The 15,522-nt window shown below is 40.5% G+C and overlaps 1 protein-coding gene across 2 annotated transcripts in view; it reads right to left on the bottom strand.

Annotated features, from left to right (window-relative positions):
• SCNN1B (sodium channel epithelial 1 subunit beta) overlaps positions 1-15,522 on the bottom strand; it is a 140,147-nt gene that overhangs the window by 38,170 nt on the left and 86,455 nt on the right. For both annotated transcript variants that reach the window (XM_089682776.1, XM_089682783.1), the window contains one exon: positions 12,867-12,974. In XM_089682776.1, coding sequence (XP_089538902.1) covers positions 12,867-12,974 — 108 coding nt within the window. The remainder of the gene's footprint in view (positions 1-12,866; positions 12,975-15,522) is intronic.

Here is a 15,522-nt window from a genome sequence, read left to right as displayed (position 1 = left end):
AGAAGAACTAAAAGATCTTACGGAACAGGAGTTGAGGAAGATATTTAATAGGGTATCAAAAGAAAGATATCAGTGGGGGTATATACCTGGAAAACATCTAATGAGGAGGTTAAATAAACAGAAATCCAAAAACTTTATAGATAAAATTTAAATTGGTAAAGGAGAGCTGGTGTATTCCACCACTGATATCGCTAATAGGCTTCAAGAAAATTATAGTAGGCTCTTTAATGTGAGCCCTAGAAATCAAAAAGAAATAGAGGATGATAAGAAAAGAAAAAGGCAGAAATACTTAAAGGAGGTAGAGATGCCAAGAATAGCAGAAGAAAAATTAGAGGCCCTAGAGAGAACTATTACCCTGGAGGAAATTAGGTTGGCATTAAAGTACACGGCCTCAGGAAAGAGCCCTGGTCTGGAGGATATATGGTGGGTTATTTTAAAACATTTAGAGATCTTCTGGTCCCCAAAATGTGTGGTTACATGAATTCAATAGGAGATGGGATGCAAAGGGAGGAATCACTGTAAGCACATATGACCATCATACTCAAAGAAGGCAAGGATAGATCACAGTGTGCTAGCTATAGACCCATATCCTTATTAAATGTTGATACAAAATTGTTTGCTAAGGTTTTGCAAACTAGACTGAAGGAGCTGATTCTGGAGTGGATACATCTGGATCACATAGGATTTATCCAGGAAAGAGAAGGGAAGGACAATGGTCTGAGATCATTGCTCCTCTTACAAAGAGTAAAGACTGAGAAACAGCCGACAATATTTCTATTGATAGATGTCGAGAAGGCTTTTGACAGGGTCAACTGGGGATTTATGTTCATACGTTAGAAGTCTTAGGATTAGGGCCCAAAATGTTGAAGTGGATAAGAGGGCTTTACAATGGTCCGACAGCGGCAGTCAAGGTCAACGGATCCCTCTCCCAGTTTTTTAAAATGCATAACGATACTAGACAGGGATGCCCACTATCTCCATTGTTATTTGTACTGTCACTGGAACCTGTCTTGGCAAGGGTAAGATGATGTGTAGATATAGTGGGAATAAAGGTAGGGGAAGTGGAGCATAAGGTGGCAGCATACACAGACGATGTTATTTTATATAGTAGATCCTAGAATAACGTTGCCTAACTCAATGAGGCTATTAAAACAATATGGCAAGCTTTCAAATCTGAAAATAAACCCTGCAAAGTCAGAGATCTAAAATGTTAAAGCAAGAGAAGTTGAATCTTCAAAAAGAGTTCCCATTCACGTGGAAGGAAAAGGAAATAGGCTACCTGGGAATAAAATTAACTTCAATGAAAAACCTAAACCAGGCAAATTTCATCCCCTTAATTAATGAAATAAAGGGTCAGTTGGGGAGACTTTCAAAAGGAGGAGATTCTTGGATAGGTCGTATAAACCTAGTAAATATGGTGATAGTCCCAAAACTTCTTTAGAAGTTTTACATGCTCCCAATAAACTTGCCAGGGTCTTTTTTCGGGGTAATAAAGAAGATGATACTCAGGCTTATATGGGCAAATAAGAAACCGAGAATCAGTTATGATGTATTGTGTAGGGTAAAAAGGAATGGGGGACGGGGGTTGCCTAATTTTAGGAAATAGTATTTAGCAGGGTTATTATCACGAATAGCAGACTGGACATTTAACTCACAAGGGAAAGGTTGGGTGAATATGGAAGGAACACTAAGTGAGGCACAGCTAGGGAAGATTGTATGGATACCACATACTGTACATTTCGTACACTAGATGAGAATTTGGTAATAGTGAGAATAGTGTTAAGTGTGTGGGATGGAATTTATAAGCAGAAAGGTTGAAAATATCATTCCAATTTGACTCCTTTAGTGGGTACGGAGTATTCCCCTCCAGGGAAGGATATCGTTTCTGGTAAATAGATTAAAGATAAAAAAAGTTTGAAGGATATTTTGCACAAAGGGAAGTTACACACATACCAAGAGTTAAAGGGAAAAAATCATTTATTTTTCACATTAGATGAGTGGCGGTATGGACAACTAGGACACTTTGTTTCATCACTCCCTCAGCCACTGAGGACTGGTTCCAAAAACAAGCCATCTCCAGGATATATAAGATCCTGATAGATATGGAGGGAGCTGATCCTCCCAGGTTCTTGGAAAAATGGGAAAAGGAGTATGGAACAGAAGTGAATGAACAAGAAAGAAAGAAAATATTTAAATTGACACATGAGGTGACAAACATTGACACAGTAGAAATGAATTACAAATGCTTGACAAGGTGGTATATTACACCGAGTGTGGCACATAAACAGCAAGTGGATGTTTCACCTTTATGTTGGAGAGGTTGTGGGGAAAAAGGTTACAATGGCACACATATGGTGGGATTGCCCAAAAATACAGGATTTGTTTAAAGAAATAATTAATTGTATCCAGGAAATCAGTGGGATCACCATACAAATGGATCCGTGGACATGTCTATTTTACTCAGAGCTCGTAGGCAAACAGTATAAAAACAGGATATTATATCAATTGATCACTGCGGCTAAAGGCTTGATCCCCAAGTACCGGCAAGCCCCGGAGCCACCAAGAACAAATGATTAGTTAAATAGAGTGGAAAATATTTTTAGGATGGAAGAACTGTGTCATATGGAGGACGATAAAATGTAACAAAATTAGGAAAATGTGGAGTAGTTGGTTAGACTTTAAAACATCTAAAAGACACTGAGAACTGGTATGGAGCTTAGGGGGGAAAAGTCCGGGGAGAGCCTGACGGGGAACTTGAAAGAGCTGAGTTGTGAGAGGGATGGGGACATAGACATTGACAGATAAGAGGAGTAAGAATTTAGTCAATAAGATCTGGACGGGGGTATTAAGGTGGAGGGATAGTGGGATGTAGGGAGGGGTGGGGACAAGATGTAGTAAAATAGATTTATGAACTTTGAATGTGATGTATTTTGGATTTGCTATATTTGTGTATTGGAGAAATTAAATAAACATATAATAATAAAAAAAAATGGTTTTGAATGCCACTTGTTCAAAATATGTTCACATTTGTGGGCTTGAAAGGATTTTAGCATATGGGGTCATCAAATTTTTATAGGAAAGTTGAACAAGTTTAATAGGCTTAGCAGTAACATGGCTACTATCATCTTTTAGATATATAGGAGTGTAGTAGATAGTTATTGAAATCAGATTTCTCGCAAAAAATGTGTGTGGTTTAACTACCTGGGGGTATATCTTTTGTTTGGCATATTTGAGAGAGTTTTCAGATTCCTGGAACAGTAATAGGTTCAATTTAACAATGATAGTTGTGTTTCTAGAGTTTTATTGTACGTTTGTTTCCAGATGTGTTCAAATTTATCAAAAAGCTTTCTTATGTCGGAAGGCTCTTTAACCCCTTCCCTACCAGGCACTTTTACCCACTTCCTGCCCAGGTCAATTTTCAGCTTTCAGCGCTCTCATACTTTGAATGACAATTGACCGGTCATGCAACGCTGTACCCAAACTACATTTTTATCATTCTTTTGAGACAGATAGAGCTTTCTTTTGGTGGTATTTAATCACTACTGGGTTTTTTTATTTTTTGCTAAAAAAACTAAAAAACACAAAACATTTTCAAAAAAAAGTTTTTCTTAGTTATGTTACATTTTGTAAATAAGTAATTTTTCTCCTTCACTGATGTTGGCTGCAGTGATGGGCACTGATAGGTGGCACTGATGAGGAGGCACTGATGGGCATTGACAGGCATCACTTGTTGGGTATTGACAGGCATCACTGATGAGCACTGAAAGGCAGCACTTATATATGGCACTGATGGGTGGCACTGACTGGCACTGATAGGCTGCACTGATAGGCACTGTTAGGTGACACTGATAGGCGGCACTAATGGGCATTGATAGGCAGCACTGATGGGCATTGATAGGCAGCACTGACTTGCACTGATTGGTGACACTGATAGGCGACACTGATTGGCACTGATAGGCGACACTGACAGGTAGCACTGAAAGGCAGCACTGATGGGCACTAATATGTGGCATTGATGTGCACTGGTAGGCACTGATGTGGCACTGATGGGCACCTGTATGTGGCATTGATGGACACTTAGAGGTGGCATTGATGGGCACTGACAGGCGCACTGATGGGGCTACACTGATCATCAGGGCAAACCAAGTTTGGCTCCCCTCTCTTTGCACACAGTCTTCTGGGACATGTCACAGGTCCCAAAAGACTACGGGACCATTAACAAAGCACAGCGTGGCTCTTGCATACGCAGTGGAGAGCTGGCTGTGAAGCTGCAAGGAGTCACAGCTTGCTTTCCACACTACACACACCGGCGCCGGAGACTCGAAGAACAAGCCCGGGTGAGGACAGTGCTGGATCCCTGGACAGATAAGTGCCTTTTTACTAATAGTCAGCAGCTACACTGTTTGTAACTGTTGATTTTTCATTTTTGATTTCTAGGGTGAAGATCCCCTTTAACCTTTTCTCAACATAAATGACTTTAAAAGATGTTTCAATAAACCTACTGTTTAGAAGTCATTTCTATAAATATACAAATTTGAAATACTCATTAACAATTACTTGCAATATTACAATGATTCTACTTATACAAATTACAGGCTTAACTCACTAATATGAACACAACAGTTCAATCTATTCTTTTCTTGATTAATGGCTGATGTCTGTTAAAATGCACCCCGGTATTTGCAGGACTATAATTTGGATAGAATGGAAGAATGATCACAGAGCTACCTCGGCACAGCCACAAATATTTCTTAGCTGTTTGCCAGCCAAAAACACATATTTTAGCTATTCCGTATTGAGTTATTTTGCTCCTGGATTAGTGTACACTGTGTTCTTATGCAGATCCCCTGTGGCTTGACAAGAGTTTCTATGTCTTATTATTTTAATTAAGTCACTTGAAAACAAGAGCAGCTAATAAGATTCTCAGTTTCTCAATGACCTGGCTCTTCCCCACAATACACACTGGAGTACTCATCTCAGCATTGTAGAGAGACTGGCTCAGCATTTGGCAAGCTATGAACACCAAATTACTGGCATTATAACCAAAGAAAATATACAGGAATGTTGTTTCAGAGATGGGCAGATAAACTGTGCAAAAACAGGGTTAAATGTCCAAATAGTTTAACAAAAAAAGCCTAAAAATGCTGTTAAAGTACATATTCATTCCTCTAGGACGTCTGCCCTGCTGCCATTCTGTGAAGCTCTTTTACACATGCCACCAGACATTCACCCGTCTAAATTATAACTGATTTTTTTTTTCTTTAAAGAAAAAAAAAAGCATTTTTTCAAATAAGCATTATCACATTGCATTGGTTCATCAGTTAGGGAACAGTTAGCAGTAATTTGACCTAACTATGAAAATGGTAACCCTTTATGGGTGCCATATTCAGTCCTCTACCTGGCCTCATGGACCTTCCTGACCTGTCTGGCCAGTCTTCAGGTCCTGGGCCTCCAGTAATAACATCTGTATTAACAGTCTTGCAATTCTTCCCTGTATGCTTAGGCACTGCAATAGTAATACTGAGTCATCCAGGCATTTGTCTTCCCTGCAAGACATTGCAGTTGAGCACGGATGCTTTCAGCAGGTCCTCAGCTACAGTGTATCTCTCCACTAACTCCACTAGCTGGTCTGCAGTCTTAGGGTCCCCATGGCTGACCCATTTCCTTAAGGTGGCAGGAAGTGCTTGCAGGTAGCAGTCCATGACCACACGCTCCATAACCTTAGGCACCAACAAGGTTTCTGGTTGAAGCCACTTCCTGGTGAAATGTATCAAGTCAAACATCTGAGACCGGTGGCTTGTTGTCACTATACATCCACTGATGCGCCCGTTGAGCTCAGACCACAATGGTGAAGTTCAGGACTGCAAGAATTTCAGCCTTCAATTTCTTATAAGTCTGGGCAGCATCTCGTTCCAGGTTATAATAGTACCTTTTCTGATAGGTGAACCCCAAAAAGCCTAACAGTCCTGCCCATTGCTCTTTTTGCCATCCTCCCCATTCAGCTACCCTCTCAAAAGTTGCGAGCTAGGCTTCCATGTCATCTGCAATCATCTTTTGCAAGTAATAGTTGGCAAGCACCATTTTCTGGTCCACCAGCAGTAGACCTGCAGAGCCCTTCTTTAACTCCATGAGGTGTTGGGCTACCTCCATGAGGAGCTCTTGATATGCTTGCTGGGCTTCCACAAACTGATGATTTACCTCCTGCTGAGCTGCAGTGGCATTCCATGCCCGCCTCCAGGACTTCTCCAGGGCGTCACCCATACTCTGGAACTCCCTACCCCAATCCATCAGACTATCACCTACTCTCCTCTCCTTTAGGCGCACCCTGAAAACCCACCTCTTCAAGGAAGCCTACCCCACCCCCTGCTAATTCCCGATCTCCTCCACTCTCCCCACCACTCCATTCCCCACAGCTATTTCCTCCTGTACCACTATCCCCTCCCTCCTAGATTGTAAGCTCCAAGGAGCAGGGCACTCGAACCCCTCGTGTATCGCATTGTATTGTTATTGTACTGTCGCATGTTCTGTCTCCCATTGTAATGTACAGCGCTGATCGAACTGTTGGCGCTTTATAAATACTGTATAATAATAATAATAATAATAATAATTCTGTTAGATGTCCACCATCTTCCACTGAATCTCTGCAATTTGGATTGCAGTGGCCTGCATCACATCCTCCATCTTTCCACTTACTGAGGAAGTTGCCCGCCAAACCCACCATATGTGGGGGTTAGTTCAGTTGGAGATCACCCTTTCGGGAAAAAGGTAGTCCAAACAGCAGATCTTTTCCACCTCAATACTGATATATATATCACAAGAAATGCAGGCTGCTCTGGAAAAAGACAGTGTGGTTGTTTTGAAGGAGCACAATATGATGACACTTGAACAAAAATGAGCTGCATGGTTGAGGTGCCAGAAAGAAGCCTTTACTGCATCAATGACACAAAAAGGCCTGGTTTGGCATGTCAAGGTGTTGTCAGGCATAGTGTAACCAGGCTTTTTCAGGGCATTGGTATAGTAAAGGCTTCTTTCTGCCACCTCGACCAAACAGCTCATTTTTGTTCAAGTATCACCATATTGTATTCCTTAAAAACAACCACACCATCTTTTTCCAGAGCAGCCTGTATTTCTTTTGAGGTTGCCTGTGGATTTTTCTTTGAATCCCAGACAATTCTTCTGTCAGTTATGGCTTCAATCTTTCTTGGTCTACCTGACCTTGGCTTGTTATCAAGAGATCCCCAAACTTTCCACTACTTAATAGGTGATTTAGCAGTACTGATTGGCATATTCAAGGCTTTGGACATCTTTTTATGTCCTTTTCCATCTTTATAAAGTTCCATTACCTTGTTACGCAGGACTTTTGACAGTTCTTTTCTGATCCCCATGGCTCAGTATCTAGCCTAGTCAGTGCTTCCACGTAAGAGCTAACAAACTCATTGAATATTTATACACTGACACGAATTGTAATTTAAAAAGCCACAGGTGTGGGACATTAACCTCTAATTGGCATTTTAACCCGTGTGTGTCACCTTGTGTGTCTGTACCAAGGCCAAACATTCCAGGGGATGTAAACTTTTGATCTGGGCCAATTGGGTGATTTCTGTTATCATTATGATTTAAAAAGGAGCCAAACAACTATTTGATAATAAATGGCTTCATATGATCATCATCCTTCAATAAAAGAGCATTTTTTGGCATGATCAGTCATATTATCAATATCAATGCCAAAATTTCACAATTTCTGCCAGGGTGTGCAAACTTTTGAGTACAACTGTATATCTGAAAATTGATCAATCCTAATGTACTGATGGCTGATCTCATTTCATGAGGCCCAGAAATGTCAGGATAGTACAAATACCCCCAAATGACCCCTTTTTGGAAAGTAGACAGTCCAAATTATTTAATATGAGACATGACAAGTTTTTTTCACATTATGATTGCTCACAGCAGTGACTTTCATTGCTATAAGCAAGCATTTTTACTGAATGAAATCGATTCATTCAGTAAGTATTATTGGGATTAGCTGTGATTGACCACAGCTAATCACATGGTACAGATGAACTGTGAGTGGCCCTGTCTATACCATGTGATCACTAACCAATCACAGCTAGCAACACAATTGTACATAATGAATAGCATGAAAGGTAGCCATTCATTGTTTACATTCATTGTTTACAATTGTCATGTGATCTGATGTAATTGTTCATGGTAGCGGCAGCAGGCCAGTACAGTGATCTGTCATCGGCTGTGTCTGGTGGACACAGCAGGTGACAGATCATGCCCAAGGCATGTTCTGGGAGGACCCGGCCGTGCGGCTTTGCTGCTAGTGCGATCCAACAGCCACTGTGGGTACAGCCAATGACAGATCACTGTACCAGCCCGCTGCTGGTACCATCACTGTGACCAATCACAACTAGCAACACAATTGTACACAATAAATGGCATTAAAGGAATTGTTTACAATAGTCATGTGATCTGCTGTGATTGGTCTCAGCAATCACATGGTACCAACAGCGGGCTGGTACAGTGATCTGTCATTGGCTTTGTCCACTGGACACAGTAAGTGATGGATTGAACTAGCAGCACAGCCGCATGGCTGGGCTCAAGGCGTTTTCCGAGAGGACATCATGTGATGCCCACCTGGAACAAGGAAAGTCCCACCCAGTTATGATATTACAATAGGCTGAGCTGGAAGTGGTTAAACCCAAAACCAAAAGTGTAATATATTGCAGCTTGCCAGTCATTAGATCTGGTGACTGTATTAGTTTTTTAGGCTTTTTCCTCTCTGTTTTCACCTGGTGATCTGGCCAGTACCTCATATCATGTATTAGAATGCCTTCACTCTGGATGAAGGAGCACAGGGGCACCTTTGGACAGCAGCACTGTCAGTCTGGGGCAGGGGAGTGTTAGATGTACTAGCAGTTTTAAATACTCTTTATCACACTTTATAATTGTTTACAGAAACTTTTGGGGTTAAAGATTTTACATAAGTAAATAAAAGCTGATTATTTTAAGAACCCCTGCCAGTATTAAATGGTTTGTCTCACCCCTGTAACTGCAAGAGATTTTGCCCCATTGAAAAATAACAGACTTACTGGCTGGATCACCAGATGAAAATAGAAGAAAGCCTAAAAAAGGAAACTAATGCAGCCATGACATCTAAGAATTAGTAAACTGCAATATAATAAATGTTTACTTTTGGGTTTAATACCACGTTAGGCACTCTTTCTTTTGACTCTGCACCTAAGTTTGACCTCACAATTTCTGGCAATGGAGATATTTAATTTCCATCTCCAGATATTAAATGAGATTTACTGGCTAGATATAAGTAAGATACCAGAGAAAAGGACTTTTAGTGACTGTTCGATACATCCTGAGATTTTCTGCTGCCCAAGATGTTCTTTCCCAGCTAAGCTCAGTGCTATTTCATGCTTGTGATTTTTGTTGAACACCACTCAGCCATGAATGCCAGATGCCTGGAGCACTGAACTGGTTGTGTTCACCTCCTGTAACATTATAATGCTGCCCTAATGGACATCTGATTACATAACATGATAACGTGTTCTTTTAATTATGGAGAATATGGAATAAAACAGAACTTGTGGATTTTAAAAGCCTGACATAACAAGGAGACTAGACTGTGAGTCCAAAGCATCTTCTTAGTGTACAAGAGGGATATACGGTGCCTTAAAAAGTATTCCTCCCCTTTGAAATTGTCCACATTTTGTCATGTTACAACCAAAAACGTAAATGTATTTTATTGGGATTTTATGTGATAGACCAACACAAAGTGGCACATAATTGTGCAGTGGAAGGAAAATGATAAATGTTTTTCAAATTTTTATTACAAATGAATATGTGAAAAGTGTGGCGTGCATTTGTATTCAGCCCCCCGGAGTCAATACTTTGTAGAAACACCTTTCACTGCAATTACAGCTGCAAGTCTTTTTGGGGATGTCTCTACCAGTTTTGCACATCTAGAGAGTGAAGATTTTGTCTGTTCTTTGCAAAATAGCTCAAGCTCTGTCAGATTGGATGGAGAGTATCTGTGAACAGCAATTTTCAAGTCTTGCCACAGATTCTCAATTGGATTTAGGTCTGGACTTTGACTGGGCCATTCTAACACATGAATATGCTTTGATCTAAACCATTCCATTGGAGCTCTGGCTGTATGTTTAGGTTCATTGTCCTGCTGGAAGGTGAACCTCCGCCCCAGTCTTTTGCAAACTCTAACAGGTTTTTTCTAAGATTGCCTTGTATTTGTCTCCATCCATCTTCCCATCAACTCTGACCAGCTTCCCTGCCCCTGCTGAAGAAAAGCATCCCCACAACATGATGCTGCCACCACCATGTTTCATGTTGGGGATGGTGTGTTCAGGGTGAGTGCTTGTTTACCACCACACATACAGTTTTGCTTTTAGGCAAAAAGTTCAATTTTGGTCTCATCTGACCAGACCACCTTCTTCCACATGTTTGCTGTGTCCTCCACATGGCTTCTCGCAAACTGCAAACGGGACTTATTTTGGCTTTCTTTCAACAATGGCTTTCTTCTTGCCACTCTTCCATAAAGGCCAGATTTGTGGAGTGCACGACTAATAGTTGTCCTTTGGACAGATTCTTCCACCTGAGCTGGGAATCCTTGCAGCTCCTCCAGAGTTACCATGGGCCTTTTGGCTGCTTTTCTAATTAATGCTCTCCATGTCCGGCCTGTCGGTTTAGGTGGACGGCCATGTCTTGATAGGTTTGCAGTTGTGCCATACTCTTTCCATTTTCAGATGATGGATTGAACAGTGCTCTGTGACATGTTCAAAGCTTGGGGTATTTTTTTATAACCTAACCCTGCTTTAAACTTCTCCACAACTTTATCCCTGACCTGTCTGGTGTGTTTCTTGGTCTCCATAATGCTGTTTGTTCATTAATGTTCTCTAACAAACCTCTGAGAGCTTCACAGAACAGCTGTATGTATACTGAGATTAAATTACACACAGGTGGACTAATTAGGGGATTTCTGAATTCCACTAGATTTTAGTTAGGGGTATCAAAGTAAAGGGGGCTGAATACAAATGCACGCCACACTTTTCAGATATTTATTTGTAAAAATTTTGAAAACCATTTATCATTAATCCCAATAAAATACATTTACGTTTTTGGTTGTACCATGACAAAATGTGGAGGATTTTAAGAGGTATGAATTCTTTTTCAAGGCACTGTAGACATGCACACTTAGATTGAGCAAGAATGAATGTCTATTAGAGAGAAAGAGATGAGCAAGTATCCATGCAGACTGGCATTTCACTGACCCATCAACAAATCTAATTGCACAATTTAAAAACATGTGGCTAAATTCAGAGAATATAACAGAACAAATGCTGGAAGAACAAACACATAGGAACAGATGGAGGAAGTATAAAGTCATTAATCAAAGGTACGCTGTAGCACCCTCTTCTATGGATGGTGCCATTAGGTAAGTATGAGTATGTATAGTAATGCAGCTAAATAATAACTTTGCAAACTCAAAGAAAATCCCATAAAGCCAATCAAATTTACCTAAGAACAATGGACTTTAGGTTACTGCTTTTGTACCTGAAGACGCAAGATGCTCCAGTCAACTCAACCAGGTCAGGTGATGAGCATGTAATATTCATAAATACATGTAGCTCATTTGAACATTAAAAAAGATTCTTGAAATTTCACAAACAGCAAGGAGTAGAGGCAAACGTCCCATCTACAAAATGCTGTAAAGTTGCAATAGTATTGAAAAACAGATGCCTTCAAGTGCCTGTGTGTACCTCCTATTATTTCTGCAGAGATCCAGGATCCCAAAACCTGAGATGCTCTGATATGCAAATATTGACTTTCTCAGCAAAACTCAAGGGCTGGCCTGTCCCCCAATGTCCCCCTCTCTTTTGTTTTTGATTCAGCCCGTTATGTTTATGAACCAATTGCTAGACGCATGTAGAAGACAAGCCTGCCTCAACCTGTTTCAGGGTTGACATATAAGAATGCCCCAGGAGTCAGGGTCCCTGGGTACTGAAAAAGACATTAGGGGGTACATGTAGTCACCTGTGGGTTGCTGCTTTGCAACATTTTGTGAACAGTAAGGGTTCATGTACACTGCAGCTGATAAACTCACATTCAGGAGCTTTTCTGCATTTTTTTTAGCAGCCCCTGAACTCTGTCTAATGTTTTCCTATGTGTCCATGTAAACTATGTCATTTACAGTCGTTTACAGGCAGTTTAGTTTACAGTTGTTTTTTTAACGCACCAAACTTGCGTTCAGGAGTAGATTTTATCAGCGTTTGAAGCGCCAATCGCTTGTAAACGTGGCTAACCGCATTTGTAGGCATCTCCATTTAGAAGCATTTTTTAACTGTTCCATGTCCAGATGCTGTCCAGAGCCTTTTTTCATCATCAGAAATGCATGCAAAGTATTTTCCATGTATTCAAATAGACCCGGTACACCAGTGCAGTCAGTTCCAGGTTTTGCGTGAATGAAAAAATGGTAGAACGTGCCGCATTATGCTCATGATGGGATCCATAGTGAATACAACCAGAAAAGACAGGTCATCTCAACACATACTGCTCTCTCTGCTTCTGCTCTCTCTATTTCTCTCAAAATGTCTGAAACAGTTTTTTACTGTTTTTCAGTGCATGCTGGTCATTTTGGTCTCCTGAGATTATCTTTAAAAAGTGCTTCTAAACGTGCATAAACGCGGTATGAAAACGTGGCTAAACAGACTTTTTTTAACCTACGTTTTCCAGCAGTCAGTTTTCATCGTTCAGAAGTGTTTTCCAAACGTCCCGTGTACATGGAGCCTAAGGCTTGCTTCATCGTTTTATATACATAGCAAAGTTTTTTACAATACCTGGATTGAGTAGGAACTGTTGTATTTTGAATATATATTTGCCACTGGAATATCCGAACCATCTACTGTACATGAAGAATATGGAGCCTCTAAATGTTGTGTTTGATCCTACAATGAGAAACACATAAAACAATGGTTATATTTCTACTCTAAACAGATGACAAAACTGAATTTCCCAACTCCTTCAGAGGAACAGCTTTATACACATATTTCTATCTGCTTAAAGTGGACCTTTCACCAATATTCAAATTGGCTTTCAGTCAGACCCACCTTAAGCAATCACATGTAGCTTTTTTACTTTATTCTAGTAAAATACCACATTATTTTTACTACATTCCATTTTCTTATTTCTGGCCTAGGCAACTTTATTGTTCCTTTAGCTACCGACAGTCTACTGAAATATCCACTTCACTCATCGCAGAAGGTTGATGGACAGCAAATACTAAAATTTTGCGAGGTTGACAAAGTATTGGGGTAATTTATGCTTGTATAGCATTTTGTAGAGGCACGTCACCAGAAGTTATGATCGTGAATCCAAGATGATGATGCGGAATAAGAGACAAACAAGTAAAACTTTGGATGTGGCTAATTTAGATTTTTGATATTTAAGTGAAAGGTCCTCCTTAAATATTGCCATTTATGCTTCTTCATAACATCTGTTACTGACCATCACCAAAAGTTTACCATTAAAATAATGTGAAGATTTAGGCTTGGTTCACACTACAGCAATATGATGCAATTTACAATGTGATTATGTGGTGTGACTCTGATGCAATGTTGTATATTCTGTGGGGCCAAGTCACACTGTATATCAAGCCAAAGTTGTGTGGGAAACATTTCTCAAATCACACCGTTCTGGGTTGAATTGATTAGAACAGGCATCATTGACAACACTGAGACTTCCCTTGTCATATGACTCTGTGTGACTCGAGTCGCATCAGAGGTCACACTAGTGTAAACCAGGCCTTACTGGCACATTCCTATAAGTCAGGAAAACACTAGACTTCATAAAAGTTAACAAGTTTAAAGTGTATCTTTAGCCAAATTAAAAAAAAAAATGTTGGATAGAGTAGGGAAGGGTTAAAACCTCTTTCAGGTTCCTATTCCTGTCTGTTGTCACCAGCAAGGACACTGCTTCCATTTGTCTGGCAGCCTAATAGTAAGGCAGCCCATAGATAATACGATTTTCTTTCCTTCCACCAGGGGCGGACTGACCATTTGGAAACTCGGGCACTGCCCGAGGGCCCGTGGTCAGTAGGGGGCCCCATGAGATGCCCCTGGTACCTTTTTCATAGGCTTTTTTGAGTTTGGGCAAGGACACAGGGGCCCTATGATTCCCTATTGCCCGGGGGCCCCATGAGTTGTCAGTCCGCCCCTGCCTTCCACCATGGGTGGAAAGAAAGAAAATTGCTTGATTCCCCCATCAGCACTGAATGCCTCCCACAGCATTATTGTGTTCTGCCAGTGGGGTGTTTTCCCTGCCGGCAGAACATAATGATCACTGCTGGCAGCTATAGCTGTTGGCAATGATCACATGCAAAAAATCCAAAAGGCTGGTTATACTGAAGTCGATCAACGGATTGACTTCAGTACAACCAGCCAGCCCATATATGGATCGAATCTCATCTGGTCCTTGCTGAATCGGCCGAGATTCGATCCATCTATTGCAAGCTTAAAAATATATTTCACAGAACAGCCTTGATTCAATCAACTATCAGAGCGGTGCTGTAGTGTATGAAACTTTGACCATCTGCCCCCTGTGAAAGAAGAAGCCATTGTCCAACACTTATATGTGTTTCAGATAGAACGCCCCCCTGTTGGCCAATATAGGAGCATAGTACAAAGTGGGTGCATAGTCTTTTCGTTGTGTTAGGGTGCCAATCAAAATCAATAGAACTGAATACAGCACAGTACACAGGATATCCAAATGAAATGTGCATTTAATTGTTGAGTTACCACCACGCTTAAATGTGAATGGCCTTTAAATGCTCACTTTGCATTTTGGTACTTTTTTGCCTGATGTGTGAAAACAAGAGAAACGCATGGAAGTGCATGTCACCGTGTGTTGCAATGCACTTTTTATTGGACATTGCGTATTGACATTTCAATGAAAAAAGCATCAGTTACATCACTAAAAAAAAACAACAACAATGATGTGAATCTAGGCAGCTCAAGACAGAGTTGGGTTGTCTATAATTTTTTTTCTTTACGCTCTGACCCAAGTCCAAAAGATAAATAAATATATATATATATATATATATATATATATACACACATACACACAGTATAATTATATATTATTATTTTTATACAGGATTATAATGGGGATGTGGTGCTGGTGCTTCCATATCGACAACCCGCACTACTAATCCATATTTTATTTACAACCACGTGGCATCTATTTCTGTAAAAATATACCCTTCAGTACCAAACCCCAAATACATAGCAGGTAGTAGGCTCCATGAACGGACTACTTTCACTGAAGCAATGTACAGGAGTGGTCCAGTAATGTTGCCACCACACTGTTAGTAGAGTTTTCAATGGGTTGTATGTCAAGAGACATCCTCAAGGTTAGCTGGTATGCTTTCTTGAGTTTCCACCCACAGATTCCTACTTTCTGTTATTTTGAAGAAATAGCTGTTTGTTTGTCTGTGTC

Source organism: Staurois parvus, unplaced genomic scaffold (assembly GCF_062004578.1).
Source record: "Staurois parvus isolate SC_StPar_1 unplaced genomic scaffold, SC_StPar_1.0 ptg000018l, whole genome shotgun sequence".
NCBI lineage: Eukaryota > Metazoa > Chordata > Amphibia > Anura > Ranidae > Staurois > Staurois parvus.
The sequence above is the reverse complement of the archived record's forward strand: the minus strand, read 5'-3'. Positions and strand labels throughout refer to the sequence as shown.